This window comes from Pseudopodoces humilis, chromosome 5 (assembly GCF_049639895.1).
Source record: "Pseudopodoces humilis isolate 2021_Gansu_Grassland_sample_001 chromosome 5, ASM4963989v1, whole genome shotgun sequence".
Classification (NCBI taxonomy): Eukaryota; Metazoa; Chordata; class Aves; order Passeriformes; family Paridae; genus Pseudopodoces; species Pseudopodoces humilis.
This window is the reverse complement of record NC_142204.1, coordinates 45,598,866-45,619,306: the sequence shown is the minus strand read 5'-3', so window position 1 is coordinate 45,619,306 and position 20,441 is coordinate 45,598,866. Positions and strand designations below refer to the sequence as shown.

The 20,441-nt window shown below is 35.9% G+C and overlaps 1 protein-coding gene across 27 annotated transcripts in view; it reads left to right on the top strand.

The window, feature by feature from the left end:
- NRCAM (neuronal cell adhesion molecule) overlaps positions 1-20,441 on the top strand; it is a 148,258-nt gene that overhangs the window by 89,516 nt on the left and 38,301 nt on the right. For 10 of the 27 annotated variants that reach the window (XM_088054709.1, XM_088054695.1, XM_088054708.1 and 7 more), the window contains 13 exons: positions 67-189; positions 565-735; positions 1,181-1,237; positions 3,215-3,326; positions 5,264-5,448; positions 6,881-7,012; positions 14,751-14,894; positions 15,891-16,002; positions 16,325-16,491; positions 16,575-16,722; positions 17,278-17,402; positions 18,623-18,652; positions 20,023-20,124. In XM_088054709.1, coding sequence (XP_087910835.1) covers positions 67-189; positions 565-735; positions 1,181-1,237; positions 3,215-3,326; positions 5,264-5,448; positions 6,881-7,012; positions 14,751-14,894; positions 15,891-16,002; positions 16,325-16,491; positions 16,575-16,722; positions 17,278-17,402; positions 18,623-18,652; positions 20,023-20,124 — 1,608 coding nt within the window. The remainder of the gene's footprint in view (positions 1-66; positions 190-564; positions 736-1,180; positions 1,238-3,214; positions 3,327-5,263; positions 5,449-6,880; positions 7,013-14,750; positions 14,895-15,890; positions 16,003-16,324; positions 16,492-16,574; positions 16,723-17,277; positions 17,403-18,622; positions 18,653-20,022; positions 20,125-20,441) is intronic. The other 17 variants (XM_005519280.3, XM_088054703.1, XM_014249015.2 and 14 more) reach the window with 3 other exon arrangements.

Below are 20,441 nucleotides of genomic sequence, written 5' to 3'. Positions count from 1 at the left end.
CCTTTAAATTTCTGTGTTCTTGCCAAACCATATTTTGTGTGTGTCTGTCAAAATTACTTCCTATAGGATCGCCTTTGTGGACAAAAGAGAAACTAGAACCAAATCATGTTCGCGAAGGTGATTCACTAGTACTGCACTGCAGACCTCCTGTTGGCTTACCACCACCTATCATATTTTGGATGGATAATGGTGAGTTTGTTTTTTATGCAGTTGACTTTTTTCAGTTTTTCTATATAGTAGATCATTGCTTACCAAAACCACAGATGGTGAGGTTTCCCTCTAAGTTAAAATTCAGTGAGTTTCCATTCTTATAGAACAGAGGAAACTAGCAGACATAGAGCACAAAAGCACGAAGCCAAAAGCAGCTGGAGATCTTAATGTGAGTAGTAGATTAGCCCACTGGGGAAGAATGGGTAGACAAGGGATTTCATCAGGAAGCTTAGAAATGTCTATGTATGTACCCAGCCACAAACAAGTGCAATTGAATGAATGTGGAATCTGCAGATCATAATAATAGAGTGTGTCAATTATATTTGACATAAATGTGTTCTTGTTTTCCCTTAGCTTTCCAAAGGCTGCCTCAAAGCGAAAGAGTCTCCCAAGGTCTAAATGGAGATCTTTATTTTTCTAATGTACAACCAGAAGACACCCGGGAGGACTATATCTGCTACGCAAGATTTAATCATACGCAAACTATACAGCAGAAACAACCCATATCTGTAAAAGTCTTTTCAAGTAGGTATTTCCTCACCAGATTACATACTACACAGTATTTATCCAGAGTTCTCAAGTTACGTGCTAAAGTTGTGTTATGCTAGGGAATTTTGTCATTTTAATTTTGAATAAGAAATTATATTACTGTATAAAAATGAAACATAATCTCCAGTTTTCTTGATATATAATTGATTTTAAAAGCTATCATTTTTCCCTTTATAAGGCATTGTGTTTTGAAAAAATGTTTTTTAAGATCTGATGCATAGAAAAAATACATTGTAAAAAATAACAGTTTTTAGATGTTTTTCCAATGCAAGAATATTAAGTTATTTGATTATTGTAACTATTGAAACAAATTAATCAATCACTTGATTAACTCACCGTGGCCATGTCATCACCTTTTGATTCCCAGAACTTTTATTTATCCCTCTTGTATGCTTTCTTCATGATATTCTGTTTATTTCAGTGGATTCATTGAATGACACTATAGCTGCTAATTTGAGTGACACTGATATTTATGGTGGTGAGTTACACTGGTCCCCACTGATACTCCTTGTTTCACAGTAGCATTTAGTTAACTAACTTCACCTTCATGGCTACTTAATCTTTTGCTCCTTTTTCAGTTTCTAATAAAGGTATCAGTTAGTGCTGGTGATAATACATACTTTACAAAGGGACTGCACAGTGTGATCCTTTCAAATATATAATGTTTCGATGCTCTTGTATGGCTCATAGCAAATATAAACACTTATAATAAAAGAATGCTTTCACACTGGTGCAGATTTTAAAAACTACTTCTATACTATGTTAATTTTTTACATTTTTCCTCCAATTTACCTAGTAGTTTAATTATGTTCATTATCACTAGGACTATTTAATGTCATGTGCTGCATAATAAATAACAACAATTAAGCACCTAACATATCCACTTCACATGTAATAACTTACTGAATGTACCAATAAATTCATAGAGGTAGGATAAGTTTTGTTTGTTTGGTGTTTAAGCTGGTCTTTCCATTAATCTGTGTTGAATGGTCTTTTGTATGTTTTGAATTAAATCCTCCTGAACAGATGTATGTGTGTTTAGCAAAGCTGACTTTGGAGCACCACTTATTCTAGACTCTCCACTTGATATTGGGTGACATAGAAAATACTTGATATTTATTCTATTTTTTTGTCTTTTTCCTTGTGAAATGGGGCTTTGCACATATTAAACCATAACTTCTCTGAATCTAGAATAAAACATGGGCACAGAATATTTTACTTCTCTACATAAAAATTACGTGTTATTCAGGAGGGACAAACAAGAAGTAAGTACCTGAACACAAAATATATTAACTACAATTAGTGATTAAAACACTCTGGGTTGGCTTCCAACTCAGAACCACCATGGGTAATTCTTCTGAACACTCACAGTCTGGCCAAGTGAGCCAGCAGCCCTTGGCAGTGCCAGCACTGGGTAGATGAGTTGTTGCCATGACTGTCAGCTGCATTCTTGCCTCTAGACTGCTCTGTTCTCCCACAACTTTAAGTTGTTTATGTGCTGGTTATTAAGGAATTCACAGCACATACTGGATTAAAACAAAGTGTTGTATTTATGCTAATGTATCAGTAAGCCCTGTACCCTAACAAACTTTATTATGTTTCTAATCCCATTTTTAAAAAAATATTTATTGTAATGTTTCAGACTCTTACAGCACTTCAGAGCAATTTAATTCTATATATTAAAATTGCTACAACACAACATTAGAGTATTCACAGAAAACACTCTATAATTATAGGGAACTTATTCTGAATTCCATGAAGGCATAGGAAATACCATATACTTCAAAAGCCAACAGAGTGTAATGTCAGAAATGAGTCTTATATTTATAGTTGCCTGTTTACTGTGATTATTGCTTCAGGTTAATCAAGGTTCTGTATTGGAAGACTGGGGAACAGCTTGAATTAAAGTTAAATATATAGTAAGAGGAAAATACAAGGATTACTTTCTGAAACAATTCCTCACATTGTCTAGAAAATATTAAAACATATTCTAAAGCAGACTGCACTTTTCACTCCCTTGGTTTATATTTCCGATTAAAAATAACTTTTCTTAATTTTTATTTTGATGGAAGCCCAGGAATTCTCAGTAACTCTCAGTCTTGCACTGTGCCTCACACCAATGGCCTCTTCCCATTATAGTTCTGTTGACTGAAACAGCAGCTACTTTAGGATTAAGATTGCATAGTTGCCTATGTAAAAGCTTTGTATCAATTGTTCCTGTCTTTTAATAATAACATTTCTCTTCTATGTATTCAAAATTGTGGCATTTAACAGATATGTTATGTCTGTCAAAAAACTAATGTGTTCAGCTTTGTAGTTGTGCTGCAAAATGGCTTTTAAACAAATGGCCAATGTGGAGCAAAATCTCTGTTCAAAACGTGAGAATGGGTGTATGCACTTGATTGGTGTTAGAATAAAATTTAGAAATTAATTGTTTTACTTCTTCTTGTTCCAGCAAAGCCAGTTACAGAGAGGCAGCCAGTTCTTCTAACACCAACAGGTAGCACAAGTACCAAAGTGGAACTCAGAGGAAATGTGCTTTTGTTGGAGTGCATCGCAGCAGGATTGTGAGTTACTTTTGAGACTTTTTTTTTCTAAATTGAAATACAGAAACAGGGAAACATTTGAGGGATGCTTAAAGTGTGACCACTGTATAAGTTATGTGTTTCAAAGAAGCAGAAGTGTGGAATGAACTTTTTTAGGAGTGCCACCATTTACTTGGGCATCAGCAGACTTTGGAACATGAGAACGTATGGCCTCTGCCTTCTCATATCCCCGAACCCTGTGCACAGAATATGGATTGTACCATTGTTTTTAAAGGACACAGGCAATAAATGCTATAGACTAAACTCAGGCATATATCTACACATTTGCAGTCAGGAATAAAGCCTCTGTTGTTTTCCTAAATTTACAATCATTAGGTTCTCAAATGATATAAAAATAGTTACGAATTTGCTGTTCTAATCCAAGAAAACTGCTTATATGTGTTAGTAATTGCCTAGTTGATCGACTAAGTGGGAATTGTTGGAACAAATCTTCAGGTCCTTACATATAATTTCTCATTGTAATTGAGCTTAATTGGTACTTGTTTCTTCAATGCAATGCAAGTTTGCTTCTGCTGGGTATTGTGCAAAAAGATTACTGAGAGCAATTTAACTTCATGAATTAGGTTGATTTTTAAATCAATTTCATTCTCAGGAAGAAATCTGAGAATAGATTGGTTATAGAATAGAAATGGAAAATCTTTAGTATCTATTTCCAGAACTGTAAACATGTTTACAGCACACAAAGGCATATACAATGCAGAGTGCTCTCAGGTAGCCATGAGGAAGGCCAGTGCACCACAGCACTATGCACATGTGCACATCACTTGCATGAACTCCACAGGGCGCGCTCAGGCACAGTTGATCTGAGCATCAGTGCAGTGTTTCTGTCTCAGCTGTGACCTGCTCAGGTGTCTGCCCCAGCAGCACTAGCAAAACCATCCCTGTGAGTGGGAGTAGCATAAGCCCAGGTGATCTTCATCTGCAATATAGTTATATGCCTTTTGACAACCCTGCTACAAAAGTATTCGGTGCTCCAAACTCCAGTAAAATGGCTGGAAAAAACCTGTGAAAAAAAAATAGAGTGTTATATATTATATGGCTTTATGTCTTTAGCTGTCACATAATTAAAAAAATAAATAAATAATGAAATTAATAATTAAAAAAAAAATAGGGAATACTGATCCACAAAGAGCCAGATACAGATTTTGTTTGCAACAACTATTCCTAATCACTTACACCATAATTAAAAGTCAGCTTTTTTAGGTATCTGTTATAAAATATGTGATATTGGACTGCTAAGGGAACATTTGCATAGAGCCATTACTATTTGAAAGAGGACATTCTATTCAGGAAGCAACAAATTGTGATTTCTTGTAATTTTCAATATATATCTCCATGTGTTTGAACAGCTTTCAACTTCAGTGGACAACATGGGGCATAGCCAAGATTTAGACTTCGTGCAGTGACAAGTGGCTGTACTTGACTCAGCACTGAAATTTTTTTCTTGATTTTTCACAAGAAATGTTTCTATCCCCTTACTGCTCTTTTGTAAAGTTTATAATGTTCATGAAGGATTAGGGTATTACTCACACAAAGGACAACTATAAACTTGTCATTTTATAGAAGCTACCTTTAAAAGCACCATGAGCATCAATTTAATAGTAGAAGCATGTCTTCATTTATTAACCATCAAGTTTTTTAGATTAATCATCAGACAAATGTATTGTGTAATTATTAATCCTATGAACAGATGGCCATTGACAATGTTAGTGAGACCTGTCATTTCCTAGAAACAAATGTTGGCATATTTTTTCGTATTTGTTGCATGTGGCCCAGAATCTGGGTAAAGGCTCTTAAAATAATTATTTATAAAACATATATTAAAAATATTAATGTACTGAACTCTTATCTTCCTTTTCTTCAGTCCCTAAATTAGATCTGTGCTTTTTCTTCTTCAGGCCGACACCGGTAATCCGCTGGATCAAAGAGGGTGGGGAACTGCCAGCTAACAGAACATTTTTTGAAAACTTCAAGAAAACTCTCAAGATTATAGATGTTTCAGAAGCTGACTCTGGGAACTACAAATGTATAGCAAGAAATACATTAGGTTCAGCTCATCACGTCATTTCAGTAACTGTGAAAGGTAATACTAAAATTATCCTTAATGTAATGTTGTAAAGGGTCCAGAATGAAGGATCCAAGCAGGCGTTCTAGGATGAAGTATAGCTAAAAGGATGAATGATAATAGTTAAAAATCACTCTGAGGAAACATTCAATTGTCTGAATTCTAACACTAGAAGGGCTTTACTATCTATAATATCTTTTTCATCTTTTAATGTTACTTTGTAAAGCAGGAGGCTAAACTGGTATTTTACTGTAACAGTAGTAAGATAATGCCTTAGTTTGCACAAGTACTACATTTATTTTAGATCCTTTGATTATCAGTCATTAGACTGCTTCTTTCTCTTGTTCTCTATCTTCCTTCTCATCTCTTTTCATCATCTCATCCTCATTTTCTCCAGTTTTCTTCTCTCCATTCATATAGTCCAGATTATTTCTTCCCTCTATTTTACTATTGTCTTACAGTCTTATGTTTTTCTTCCTTCTTCTCTTTTACTGATACTTCTGGGTTCCTATCTTCATGTTTTTTATCCAAGATGATGCCTTATAGTTCTAAAAACATTTACAACATGTTTGTCTAAATAGGAATTGTAAGTATGCTGTGAATACCATGAAACAAAAAACTGTAATGACAGTTAATTAGTCATTTAAATAATCAGCTGTATTGCTTGCTTTGCATGTTAAATAGTCATTTATTTTGCTGTAGATCAGCATCTTTTTATGATCACATTTAACCTCCTTTCTAAGAACAGAAGTTTAATTTTGTTTGCATCTGTCCATCAATCCAAAATCTGAAAATTAATTGCAAGATGTCATAATATATGCTGTTTGTGGTTATTTTTTGCAAAAAAGGGATGGAGAAATTGGTGAATATCTTCTAGTAAGGACAGTGTTTCACACATTTTGATCTCTGTGTTTTCATCTGTCTCAGGTAAACATCTGGCCCCACTGCAATCACCATTGAATTGAGTGAGACAAAGGATTTTGCCATTTAAAAATTTCACCCTTGACATGAAAGCTTTATGTGTAATCAAACCTAATTTTTTTCCTAACAGCCTAGCTACTAAGAGCATGGATATTTCTGAAATTAATCAAAAGACCACAGCAGTGTCTGCAAATGCCAGACTCAGATAAATTTTGCTTGCTTTAGGAAGGCAAATTAGATTCAAAGCAGGCAACCCTAAATGAAACAAAGATCCTCTTGTTGTTTATCTCAGAATTTTAATGCAGTAGGTGACCAGAGGGTCAGTTCAGCCAGTTAACTGAGTATTACTTATTGAGTATTACTTAATTAAGCATTACTTATATATATATACACATATAAAGTAACAGTATAGCTGTAAGTCTATATCTACACATACCTTGTTTGAATTATCTTCTGATTACCATGTCTGTGTCTTATGATTTTCTGTACATAATTTTAGAAAATAATTGCTGTCTTTGTTTTCTTAAAGCTGCTCCATACTGGATAACAGCACCCAGAAACTTGGTCTTGTCTCCTGGAGAAGATGGAACATTGATCTGCAGAGCTAATGGGAACCCAAAGCCTAGTATAAGCTGGTTAGCAAATGGTGTTCCCATAGCAAGTAAGATTCTTAATTACCTTACAGGAGCATGAGTAAGAAAATATGAGGAGTCTCAGGGTGTTTTTTGTCAAATAAATGTGAAGAGCCTGTATTTGTGTAGTTTTTGCCTGACTGGTTATATTAAATCATAAAAGATGTGGTAAAAATACTGTGGTTCATAAAAGCTGAACAACAAAATGTGCCTCTAACATGTTTGAGAAAACTAAAATGTGTAACCATGCTCCTGATTCTTCTGTCTGGCATTCTGCTGGTAGTATCTTTGTGGAGATGGTCTCTCTCAGAGGGCCATTGCTTGGATGTCATTGTTACCCCTGTGTTTCTGTGGCAGTCACGTCTGCTAGATCTCTCCTTTGCTGCCCCACTGCAACTCTAATCTTGCCTAAGAATCCTAAACACGACATAAAAAATGACGTCCTCAGATGTGTGGATATACACTTGTAGGATTTGCAGTACACTGCAGGATTTGCAGCTTAGTGTATGTTTGAGCCTTCCAGGCTTCAGCTCTAAGAAGCTGCAGCAGCAGAATTGTCTGAATGTGTCAGCAGCTACCTGGCAAACAGTTTGTGCCAAGTAGGTGTCAAAGAAAAGGAACCCCTAAGGCAGTGGAACAGCTGTTTCTCTGTGCACCAGTAAGAAAAGCAGCTCTGAACTGGTGATTGAGCCACTTAATTGCTGCAGTGTTATGACTGGCAATACTGTATGACAGACACAAGGTAGCTGCTATATATAGTACAACTTGCCTTGGAAGGAACTTGCTGGAGGACACTGCAGTGTGTTGTCAGCTGGGTTTACACAGTGCATATCCTGTAAAGTCACACTTGGTTCTTCTACCTTTATCCTTCCTCTTTCTCAAAACAATAATGAAAAAACAGACAGTCTCACCTGTTGGCTCATGAGAGATAATGTATTCTAAAATACTGATCTGATTAAAGTGTGACAGTGTCCCTTCTGTCACTTTCAGAAATTTAGGAGTTGTTTAAGTCTGTTGATGAAATATAATTCACCTAGTTTGGGACATGGAGAAGGATTGTCTATGGTCAGAATCTAGGTAGTAGCAAGAGGTAAACACGAACCCTCATTAGATATATCTGAGGTATTCACTATACAAAAGAGATTAAACTTACTTGTAGGGGAAAAATGCAACTTTTGGGGGAAAAATAAGGCTATATATTGAAACTAATAGAATTATTTAGCAAATAACCTGTTTCAGGAATTCTAATTAAATGGAAGGTGAGCTCTACATCCTGAGATTCAAAATGAGAAGTTTCCATTGGTAAATAAGTTATGTAAACTGACATTATTCACCTCATCAAACAATGGTAAGAGAGGAAAACAGGAAAATATAAATGTAATTTTGTATAGTATATATTTATGAAGAAATATATCATAATGAATTTGTTGTTATCAAAGTTTAGTACCTGTCCTTCACTTTCTGTTTTGGGTTTTTTGGTGGTCTCATCTTTGTTGTTTTCTGTCACATCTTTCATCATTCACTTTTTGTTTATTTGTTTGGAGGGGATTTTTATCCTGTAGTTCTACTAGTTTTATTATTTCAAGCCTCCTGACTTGAAAAAATCTTTTTCACCTGGCTATGAAAGTCAGCTTTGCCTTGCTGATCTTCCTTATCAAAGCTGTAGGACGAGCTGTTCAAATGACCAACAAGTAAATTTTCCAAAAAAGCAGTGATGTGTTCTGCATTCTTTCATGGTACAGTAAAAGATTAAGAAACAGAGTTTTCAGAAGCAGCTGCAGGATTCCACCAAATTTCCCAAATATAAAGGCAGCATATATTGGACTGGCCTTGAAGAATTAGTACACAAAGTCTTGTTGACGGGAATTTGGTAAAAATTAAAAGACTTTAATTAAATTACCCACTCAAACTCAGTAGGGAAAAAAGAAGAAGAAAAGAACACAGGAAGTAAGTGGGTAGCTCAGCCTTATATTAAAGGTCACTTTCGCTGCTGAGAAAAGCTGAAGTCTTATCCACATTAAATATTTAGGTGCAAGTTGATTGGATGCTCCAGTACACTGCATCTGTCAGGGCATCTATAAGAAGCATCATGATCACAGAAAATGCAGTTCTTAAGATTCTTGTGATTTTTTATTATTCTGAGTTATCAAAAGCTGTTCTGGAAATTACCAAGTACAGTGTGTCTTTTTGTTCACTTGTTACTAAATTATAGAATTGAGCCCCTCATCTTCCAACTGAGTGATTAGGAAATCACTGTAAAAGGAAACTAAAGCAGCTGTTTCAGCTTCAGGGCAGTGCTGAGAGAGCTACACCCATGGCAGGATTTCAAAGAAAAAGAGCTACATTTGAATTTCAAAGCCCTGCTGTCATCATATATCCCACAATGTGCCTCTTGTGGCCTAGTAATCTGTTTGCAATACTTTAATTTTCTGTTGGAAAGCACAACTGGGAGATACTTAATTCTTCCGTTTTTGTTTTTCCATAATAGAGTCAGACAAGGAAGGGGGAATGTGGAAGAAAGAACCATTCGTCCATATCTCAGTCAAAGGCTGAGGTTTAAACATCTATAGGGAAAAGGAGAAAAAAAAAATAGTAGAGAAAAATGTAGTGTAGCAACTGTCAAATAAAATGCAGTGGTGTGAATTTTGTTCAATATTGCAATAATCTGAATTTTAAAAAAAAAATTTAAGCAAGATTTTAGGTTTCCCTGAAATATTTTAATTTGTTTTCTTCAACAGTCATGCTGAAAACACCAGCCATTTCTAACGAAAAAGCTGATTTAGACATGTTGGAATGATAAGGACCTAACCTAACCTCCTAATGTTTACTCACAGGAGGAGTATGTGAACTCGCATGTCCAGTCCCGTTAAGGTCAATTAGAACTACTTTGGCAAGTAGCAATTGAAAGTTCAGGCCATGACTCTGTGTTGCCTTGTGCTTCAATTAACACTCAAGATCTGCATTATTTATATCACTGCATAATCCATTGTGTCTTACTGCTAAGATATTCAGCATGGTTTTACAAAAGGGAAGCCATGCATGAAGTATCTCAACTTTTAAGAAAGTAACAACCCAGATTAATTGGGAAGGGGAAATGCTTTCATAATTGGACTTCAGAAAGGCATTGCAAATACAGTACAAAAGACTGATTTTTTGGTCCAGTGGTTTACAGTTCATGATGAGCTATTAAATATTACATACAGACACTTAGATTTATACAAAGCAGTGCAAAGGCACTATTTATCTTCTTTTGACACATTCTTCTCTTGTTATATCACATTTTGCTTTGAATTGCTAGGTTTGAGTTAGTCTCCATTAGTACTCACACTGAATTTAAGTGAGAAACATTAGCCCTTAGATTTCTTTCATGAAAGGCCTTGATAATCCCTGGCTGAGAGATTCATCATCCATCATTTTATCTGAGAGTACACATTACAAGCTGTTCACTTTAGCCATGGGAGGGAGAAATTTGCTGGACCCTAATGCCCCCAGTATTTCAGTCTTGGAGAGAAGACTGCTTGGGAAGATCTTTATCCACTGCTGCTGTCATTGTGTTGGAACTTTGCATCTGACCTAACTTCAGCAGATGAAAAAACCTTTGATAATCAGTTTTTTTCCAATTCTGCACAAAATAGTCAAAGGATGGTTATAGTTAGTGCAGGTAATGCTGTGCCTTTGGAGACAATAGAACTGTCAGAATCAGTCAGAATCAGAAAAAAGGGATTTCAGCATTCACAGGAAAATAATATTCCGGGAGCAAGCGAGATTGGTAAATAAAGGAAAAGGACATTATTAACCATTTCAATTATCCATTTTTTTTAATCCAGATTTTTTCCCTTCCAGTTTTAAGCCTAACTGTGTTTTAACTGCTTCTGTTCACACAGCACATGTCATTCTGTCTTTTTTTTTTAAGAAAAAGAGTAATAATGGTGCCATTGTGGTTTTATTGAAACATATTAGCAAAAGTAATTGCTTAGGCTGTCAGAAGTTTATGAAGCAGATGGAAGTATGCGTTCAGATGAACACAACTTACTCAGGGTGCTGATCTCTAGCTATGACAAAAGTATCCGATGAGGGCCCTGCCTTCCCTGTGTAGTAATATGCTGAACATGGCTAGAGTCAAGAAACTGTATCATTGTACAATGTGATGAAAAAATTAGGTGAAACCAGGTCTTTGTTCAGAAAGGACTGAAATGCATTCATAAGCTGAGATTCCATGTTATTGGGAGCAAATGTTGGCTGTAAGATGGCATGTGTTTGTCTGTCTTGTTACAGCAGCAGAATTCCTATAGCAAATCCTCATAATTAATATTCCTGTTTGGACAAGCCCATTGTAAGTATTACTTAGGTTTTTTGGTATTTTGCCTATTAGTGCCAAATTCAGATTTGTCTAATGTGTCAAAAGCATTTTCTCCTTCTCATGCAGCTGTTGTGTAATGTGACCAGAATATTCATAAATACAAGCAAGCAGTGTTTGAGTGGCCCTGCAATCATTCCCTTGCCCCAGAAAAAGATTTCTAAAAAGACAGACTGGTATATGGAAAGAGCTGAAGTACTGCATGCTGTTTTTCCTCAGCTTTTACTAGCAAGACTGACCTTCAGGAATCTCAGGTCCCAAAGACCATGGGAAAAGATTAGAATGATATGTATTCTTGGTGGCAAAGGATTAGGTCAGAGGCAAACAGAACATACGTAAGTTTGTGGGCCCTAATGGGATGCAGCCACAAGGGCTGACTGAGGTGGCATATATCATTGCAAGAACAGCCTCAATAATCTTTGCTTGATCATGGTAGCTGGGAGAAGTGCCTAAAGATGGAGAGAAAGCAAATGCTACTCCTGTGTTCAACAAGAGCAAGAAGGAGAAACCAGGGAACTTCAAGCTGGTCACTCTCATCTTTATCCCTGTGAAGGTGATGGAGCAGCTAATTCTAGAAACCATATCAAGGCATGTTAAGGACAAGAAAACTTTCAGGAGTAGTTTTCATGGCTTCACCAAGGGGTGACCAACTTGATACATTTCTATGATGAAATGACTGGCCAGATAGATGAGGGCAAGAGTAGTGGATAATGTCTGCCTGGACTGCAGTGAGGCCTTCAACACTGTCTCCCATTAGATCCTCATGGACAAGCAGTTGATGTAGGGGCTGGATAAGCAGACAAGGAGGTGGATAGACAAATGGCTGAAAGGCCGAACCAAGAGAGGGTGATCAGTGGAACAAAGTCCTGCACCTGAGGAGGAACGGCCTTAGTGCTGGGGGCCATCCAGATGGATAGTGGCTTGGCAGAACAGGACTTGGGCATCCTGGTGGATGCCAAGTTGACCATGAGCCAGCAGTGTGCCCTTGTGGCAAAGAGGTTAATGATATCCTGGGCTAGATGAGACAGAAGTACAGCCAGCAAGTAGAGGAAGGTGATCTTTCTCCCATCTGGACACAGTTCTGGATAACAGGATCCAAGTGGCCCTGCTTGAGTAGGGGGTTGGAACAGATGACCTCCAAAAGTCCCTTCCAAGCTCAATGTTTCTGTGTCTGTGAGTGCATGTCAATGGGTGCTTCAGATCATTAAAGAAGCTGTATTCAACAGGCAGTTGAATAGATGCCAGTCTTAGCAGGGAGTGTTTGAATCAGTGCCCTTCAGCATCCACGTGGCTAGACCAGTTAACAGAAAGCACCAGCTAACCTAACACTTCTGTCTTCTTTTCTGTTGGGATCCCAGCTTGAAGCCCTTTTCAGAGAACAGGCACCTACCTCCTTTTCTTCAGATAGCTGAAAGGGGATATCTCCTTTTTCCTTTGAGTCCAGCAATGAGAAGGGAAGATGCTGTCTCTCTTTTTATATAGTAATTTAATGGTTAGATCATTCTTTTACAGTGCCGTTCCTTCAGTTATAGAGGATTAAACTAATGGCTTGCATCTCTTAGGAGGGGCCCTACCATCATCCTTAAAGGAATTATGTGTTAGAGTGTGTGTGAGAGGGGCAGTCTGTGCACCCATTAAAGACCTGCCTGGACGCACACAGTGCTACAGGATTCAGAGGGCACAAGTGGAGGGAAGCCCAGAGCCCAGGGCTGGAAGCAGCCATGCTTGGAATGGCTGTGGGCAGTTCTCCTTCCTCGTGGGAGAGCAGTTGTGCCTGTCTTCTATTTAACTGTGATTTGTATGCAGAAACAGACCGCTTCCCGCAGCTGACTGGCCTGCCTGCTGGGCTACTCACCTGCTCCGGCTATTTTCAGCCCATGAATCTTTTAATGAAAATGGCATTTACATAGAAAAGGAAGCAATGTGAAACATGGAAAATAGGAAGTAAAGCAAAAGAGAGAAAAATATGTGCCAGCGATCCAGAAGTCTAGAGAATAAGCATTTAAACTCACGGTAGTACCTTTTTCTTCCTTCCCAAAATTTTTGAATTTGTGACATTGATTTAAACTCAGAGTGATGGAAGACCAGAAAAAAACAGAAATTGAAATCTGTTCTTGAGGCAGCTATTTGGAAATTGAGGTATTTACATGAAAAATGGCCTTAGATTTCATCCAAGCTGGAAATACCCTTAAGCAGAAGCTCAGATCTGTGGTCCCCTTCATCTGGTTTCTTTTGTAGAGAATTTAGTAACAGATACTTCAAGAAAATGCAGGAGAAATGTCTCCATTTTCTTTACAGACGAGAATTAACGTATTGTCTGAATCAAAGGTTCCTGTCACAGAAAATTTATGTTAATTTAGTTGATTGATCTTTTTTATGAGTTAAAATAAGAATTTTCTTTTACAAGAATGTATTCCACAAATATACTTTTTCAGGCTTCAATAAGGGTGTCAGTTTTGATGATGCAGCCAAACTAGGATGCATTTATTTACATATAAATGCATCTATTTTTTGTATTGGATCAGTAATTTTACCATTAATTTTCATTATCAATAATACATGTGCTTTTTAAAACAATAATAATATATATGGTCTTACTTAATACGATCATAAAATATTAAACTGTAGATTTCGCATTTTTATGCAGTGTGGTTTTACAAGCTAAGTTTTTTCTTCATTATGCTTCTCTAATGTCATCCAGTTGTATTAGAACTGACATCTATTATTCTTCTTCAGTATTTTATTATAATTTTATTTTCAGTTATGTCCTGGGTGCTTCTGTGATACAGAAGCGGTTTGACAGCTCATGCCACTCCATAACAGTTAAGGAAATGGCATTGTATAATTCTTACATAAGGGAAAGAGTGCCACCTACTGAATTACTAACTCTGCTCTTGTGAAGTTTGTTTCATGATTATGTGTGAAGGAACACTTATTCTTTAATCTGACATAATTTTCAACTGAATATGGCTATTTTTATATTTAGAAAATTATTTATGGTATAACAATTGATTCGAAATTTGAAAATCACAGAGGAGTATGTACTGTATCAGGATTATCTTTTGACATTCAGAAATATTTCTGTATTTTTCTAAATATTGACTGTATTTGCCTGAATCTTGACATATTGGCATTTTTCTCTGTATTGCATGCAAAATACAATCTCAGCTTCACTTTCTTGGAAAAGAAACAAAAAAACATCTTCAAAAATGGGAACTCTACCATCCTGGGTTAATACCTGTAGAATCAGAAGAACCTTTTAAGCTATATTAAAATTCACTTTTTGAAAACAGGGAAAAAATACGTAAAGGGTATATTGGTCTTTGGATTTTTCCTTCTTTTCAGAAGTATGAAACTTGCAATCCAATAGCAGTTTAAGAAAAGCAGTAACATTTTCTTTTCACCATCAGTTGCCCCAGAAGATCCTAGCAGAAAGGTGGATGGTGACACCATTATTTTCTCACACGTGCAAGAAAGGTCAAGTGCCGTCTATCAGTGCAATGCTTCTAATGAATATGGATACTTGCTATCAAATGCATTTGTGAACGTTCTGGGTAAGAAACAGACTTTATATTTTTCTGTTTTCTTGGGTATTCAGTTGTCTATTGCTAACACACAGATTCTCAGCTCAAGCCTTGTTTGAGGTCTTCACTGGGAGTTGATCTGTTTCCTGGCCCATGTAGAGAGCAAGGGTATATACATACAGTGTGTTTTCTAGGCTGTTCCTGAATTTCACTTTCACTGTTCCAAAGTGAGAAGGATAGAAGTGAAAGCTGGGAAAACTTGGAAGAAATTTTATCTCCTTTTTTTTTGTTTATGTAAGTCAGTCAAACAGAAGCCCAACAAAGAAGGCAGGAATTAGTATTGCTTAAGCCAGTATGTTTCAAGTCAGTTTCATTGAGTCTAGATGTTTTGGTTTAGTGGAATAGATGATCTCCAGGTTGCTATTGCAAGGGGACATGATTATGTGTTTGTCTCTAAGGCTTCCCTGGCGTGTGTTTCTGATTACAAAATGTTGTGGCCCCTCTGATTCTTCTCAGTGAATTTCACAAAGCTAGTAGCAAAATCCTAGGCAGAATGGTCTCCAGTGACTCTCCTGCAGGAACTGGTAGATGTGTTGATTGACACTGTCATTTAAAAGAAAATGTAGGTGTTAGACCAGAAATACATCCTAGCTTCTTTCTGCCTGCAGGTTTGTTTGGAATTAGATAGCTCGGTCTACCCAGGAGATTATCTTCTTGAAGTATATACTGATTTAAATTTTCCAATTGAAATCATTGCCTTTGGTGCCCATCACTATTACTTATAAATAGGCAAGAAACAGTTGTTTTTCACAAGATAATTTCCCTGCATTTTTTCCTCAGGCGCATACCAGTAGAATGTATTTGAACCCAGACTGAGACCCAAAATAATCTCAGAGAAAAATGTTTATATGTAATTCTTTAGGCCATTCTTGATGTCTTTGTATTTTGTATTTGTAACTATACTTTGTACCATGTATTTACTATTTGTAAATTTGTAACTATATGCAAATATATTTGTCTTTTCAGCTGAGCCACCAAGAATTCTAACTCCTGCTAATAAACTGTATCAAGTCATTGCAGACAGTCCTGCATTGCTAGACTGTGCTTATTTTGGGTCACCTAAGCCTGAAATTGAATGGTAAGCTCTAGCTGTGCTTAGTTACAGAAGCTGAGCCAGTTATATCTATGGAAACAAACACTTGAAGCTTTAAAACTCTTAACACTATTTACAATTTTAAAATAGTATATTGTAAAATATATACTGTTTACAATTTGCTATTACAATATTGCATATACTTAATAAACCAGCAGTAAAGTTACACCTACAGAGTCAAATTTAAATTTGAGTGCTGCTGTCTCTATTTTCTAATTTGGCAGTCCTAGGTTTGTATTTTATTGATAATAAAACCAGAGCGCATTTGGCTGTGATGCTGGCTAATGATGTTACTTCTTATATAAAGGTTTAAGGGAGTGAAGGGTAGCATCTTGCGTGGAAATGAGTACGTTTTCCATGATAACGGAACCTTGGAAATTCCAGTGGCTCAGAAGAATAGTGCTGGTACATACACATGTGTAGCAAGGAATGAATTAGGAAAGATACAAAATGAGGTGCAGTTGGAAATTAAAGGTGAGAAATTAGTCATTCTTTCATCAGTGATTAGTATAGGATTTCAGAATTTCTGAATATCTAATTTTGTTTTTAAATTTCAGATCCAACAATGATCATTAAACAGCCAGAGTACAAAGTGATTCAGAGATATGGCCAGGTTTCTTTTGAGTGTATAATAAAACATGATTCTACCTTACTACCAACAGTTACATGGTTGAAAGACAATGATGAACTGCCAGATGATGACAGGTAAGGACCACATAGTTTTCCTTTATTTTTAATTTTCTAGGTCCTTTAGTCTGCTCCTTTTCCTGATCTTTGAAAGGAACATATTGACCTATTGACATTTTCCAAAGACTGATAAACATCATGGCTATCCAATATTTGGTGACTAAAGGACTTACCTAGTGTGATGAAAATATTAAGATAGAATTAAAAATAAAATGAGATGTAAACATTTATACAAACTATGCACATTGACCTTACAGGTTAAGTGTAAGGTAAACACAGTTGACATAAGAAGACAAAAAGGTAATAGAAAACTATTTTACTCTAGATCATATATATTTAAAATTTGTTTGAATATATTTGGAAAGAAAAACACATTAGAATAAGCAGTTATGTGGGAAGATGGTCGAGAGCAATGAAGAAAAAAAATAGCTGACGTTGTTCCATAGCTTAACTTGGGTAAACATATCTGTTCAGGTATGTGCAAGTATATGGTATTTAATAATGTTTTATGCAAGTTTCTTGTAACAGTGCCAGTTATTGAAAAATCAGTGGCTGAATCTATTGTATTTACAGGTTTCTAGTTGGTAAAGACAACTTGACCATTATGAATGTAACTGATAAAGATGATGGAACATACACTTGCATAGTTAATACTACTCTGGACAGTGTTTCAGCAAGTGCTGTGCTCACTGTTGTTGGTAAGAATACTCTCAAACTTCTACTGTTAAGTATGAAAACAGCATTAGATTTAAAGTGAAAAGCATAGAAATAGTTTTGGTTTTTAGGACAGGATAAAGAAATTGCCACCTATGTGTCAATGTGTTTCAGTTTTTAAAAAATGCAGTTTCACCTTACAGTTTGCATTTGAATCAGCTACTTACCAAATGATTGAGTAGCAACAGGACAGATTTGTGCTGTATAGCATTTTACTTTGACCTCACCAGAGCTACCACAGGAAATCAAATTTTGCAGGGTATTTGAACATAAACATGGCAGAATGGCTAGGCTTGGAAGGTACTTTAAAGGTCATCTAACCCCTCTGCCTTGGGCAGGGGCACCTTCCACACAACCTCTCCAGGCAACCTGTTCCAGTGCCTCGCCACGAACAATGTCTTCTTAATATGTAACGTAAAGCCACTCTGCTTCAGCTGAAGCCATTCCCCCTTGTCTTATCACTGCATGCCCTTGTCAAAAGTCTCTCTCCAGCTCTCTTTAGGAGCTTGGAGGCTGCTCTAAGGTGTTCCTAGAGCCTTCTCTTCTTTGGGCTAAAAGCCCTAACTCTCTCAGCCTGTCTTCATAGGAGAGGTGCTCCAGCTCTGTGATCACCTTAGTGGCCCTTCTCTGGACTCATTCCATGTTTTTGTTGTGTTGGGAGATTGTTATCTCAGGAGTCTCTTTGACAACTAAATTGTGCTTCAGAAAGACTGAGCATACTTGCTTGTGTGACTTCTTATGGATTGTAGTTTTAGTTTAGTTCTGTTACATTTTTATGATTGTAGATTCTTGCCAAATATTTCAATTTGCCTCCAATTTGTAAGGAAGTTTTAAGTAGATGTCCTGAATGATTTTTACGTGAGTTCAGTCTGAGACTCAAAGTCAAGTATGTTTGTGTTTTAAAATTCTGCTGTGATCTTATCTCTATCCAGGAATGATCTAAGCCAAAAAAATTAGGTGTTTATATAAGATTGCTTGCTTTATTTACTTTCTTGATCTATCCTTATTTTAAAAAATGAATAAAATGCTCAAGAATACTTTTTAGCTCTTCAGTGAAAAATTATCATGTATTTTTTTAATTAACCATTTAATCATATAAGTTATCTTTTCTTTGTCTCTAATAACTATAATCTTTAACTACCTACAGTATTCTATTTCTCTGGCTACTAACTGATTAAATCCTTTATATTAATGTTCTTTTCAGCTGCTCCCCCAACACCAGCTATCATTTACGGTAAACTAAAACAAAGTTCTCTTTCTATATCATCAGGCAGATATTTTGCTCATTTGCCTGTTGCAATTTTTTTTGCCTATTTTTTTCCCCTTTTCCTCTGTGTGTCTGTGTCTGTGTGGTTTCATCCCATTCTACAAACTGTTTCATTACTGGAATACTGGACTTTGGAATGTTACAGTGCAGACTGGTTTATATTTAGGGAATAAATGATTTTTAGAGATAAATATTTTTTAATTAAGATTGGGTATATTATGACAATATTTTTCTCATAGAGCACACTGTAATACAAAATAGTTATATAATAAATATTTAAAATATAAGTCCAAGTTTTGGTGAAAGGTAATTCACTATTAAAGATGTTGCACCAATCAAATTATGTTGTATGTCAATGTTGGTTTTGCAGCTTTGTAGGCCAGCTCTATTTTATTTCATAGTTTATCTTCATTTTACTCCACTCATAAGATGAATATTCATCTTATCATATTAACCAGTTTGACTTAAAATTCATGAAATATAGCCAAGATTTTAAAATTAAAGTTAAAACAAAAAAATAAATCTGTTAGTCAGGCATAGTCTTAAATTTGATGGTACAGGGCCTTTAATTTGGTTGCATGTTTTTTTGGGGGTTCAAGTGCAATTAATAAGCTAAAACACTTGAAGGTATAAGGGTTTTAAGCACTTTTATGTACATCCTGTCAGTGAAAAATATTCAGTGACAATGCTTATGTATTCTTCCTTGAACCTACTTATTAGTGATTTTTGTGTAACAAATCATATAATAAATTACCTTTGTGAATTTGGAATGGACAATTACATCTTTATGCATTGTAAGGATGTATAACAGCTTGCATGGTATTTGTGAGCCTTTTTAAAAGAACAGCAAAAAAAAATAATTTAGTAACTTGCAGTTAGTTTCTATTTGAAGTATATTTGTTTTGAATTCACATAAAAATATTTTTAATGGTTCTAGAAAAGCTTCTTTGATGTAAGTTCTTCTTTATTTTCCATGTTGTGTGAGGTATGTCTGTTACAATAGATAACCACCCAAAAACATTCAAAGACAAACTAAATGTGCATTTCATAATTCCTTGCATCTCATCACATTTTTATATCACAGTGCGCTCAAACTAGATAAAAAATAAATACCTATTCTTGTTAATGTATAGAAGTTTCCCGATTACATCAGTTCTCCATTTTTGTCTGTTTTGTAACAATTGCATGCTATTGGTCCTTAAGTCATGTTTACATAAATTAGTAGATCTGCCCTGCTGTATTTGTGGAATTCTTTGATTGGAATGTAAGGATTTTTTTCAAATATGAAACTACTTTTTCTGGTGTGGTTACTTACTTTGTGTTCACTTGATTTACAGCTCGGCCAAATCCACCCTTTGACTTGGAATTGACAGGTCAGCTAGAAAGAAGCATTGATCTCTCATGGATACCAGGAGATGAAAACAACAGTCCTATTACAAGTATGTTTGTTTGTATTTGCTACACTACGTTGAAAGCATTGTTCTAACTGTTCTCAAATTCCAAATATTTCTGGAATAAATTTTGTGTACAGCATGGGAAAATGGTAAATTAATTCTCTACAGCTCCCATTTATTAGCATAACATACCCTTAATAACTACTGTACAGCCAAGCAGGAAGACCTATTTACTACCCAGAAGACCTGGGCTTTTTATTCAAAAACTTGTGCTAAATATTATAGAAGTTATATATACACTGATGTGAGGTCTGTCTGACCAGGTCCAATTTTATGTGTATGTAGAGAGCAGACTTGTTCAT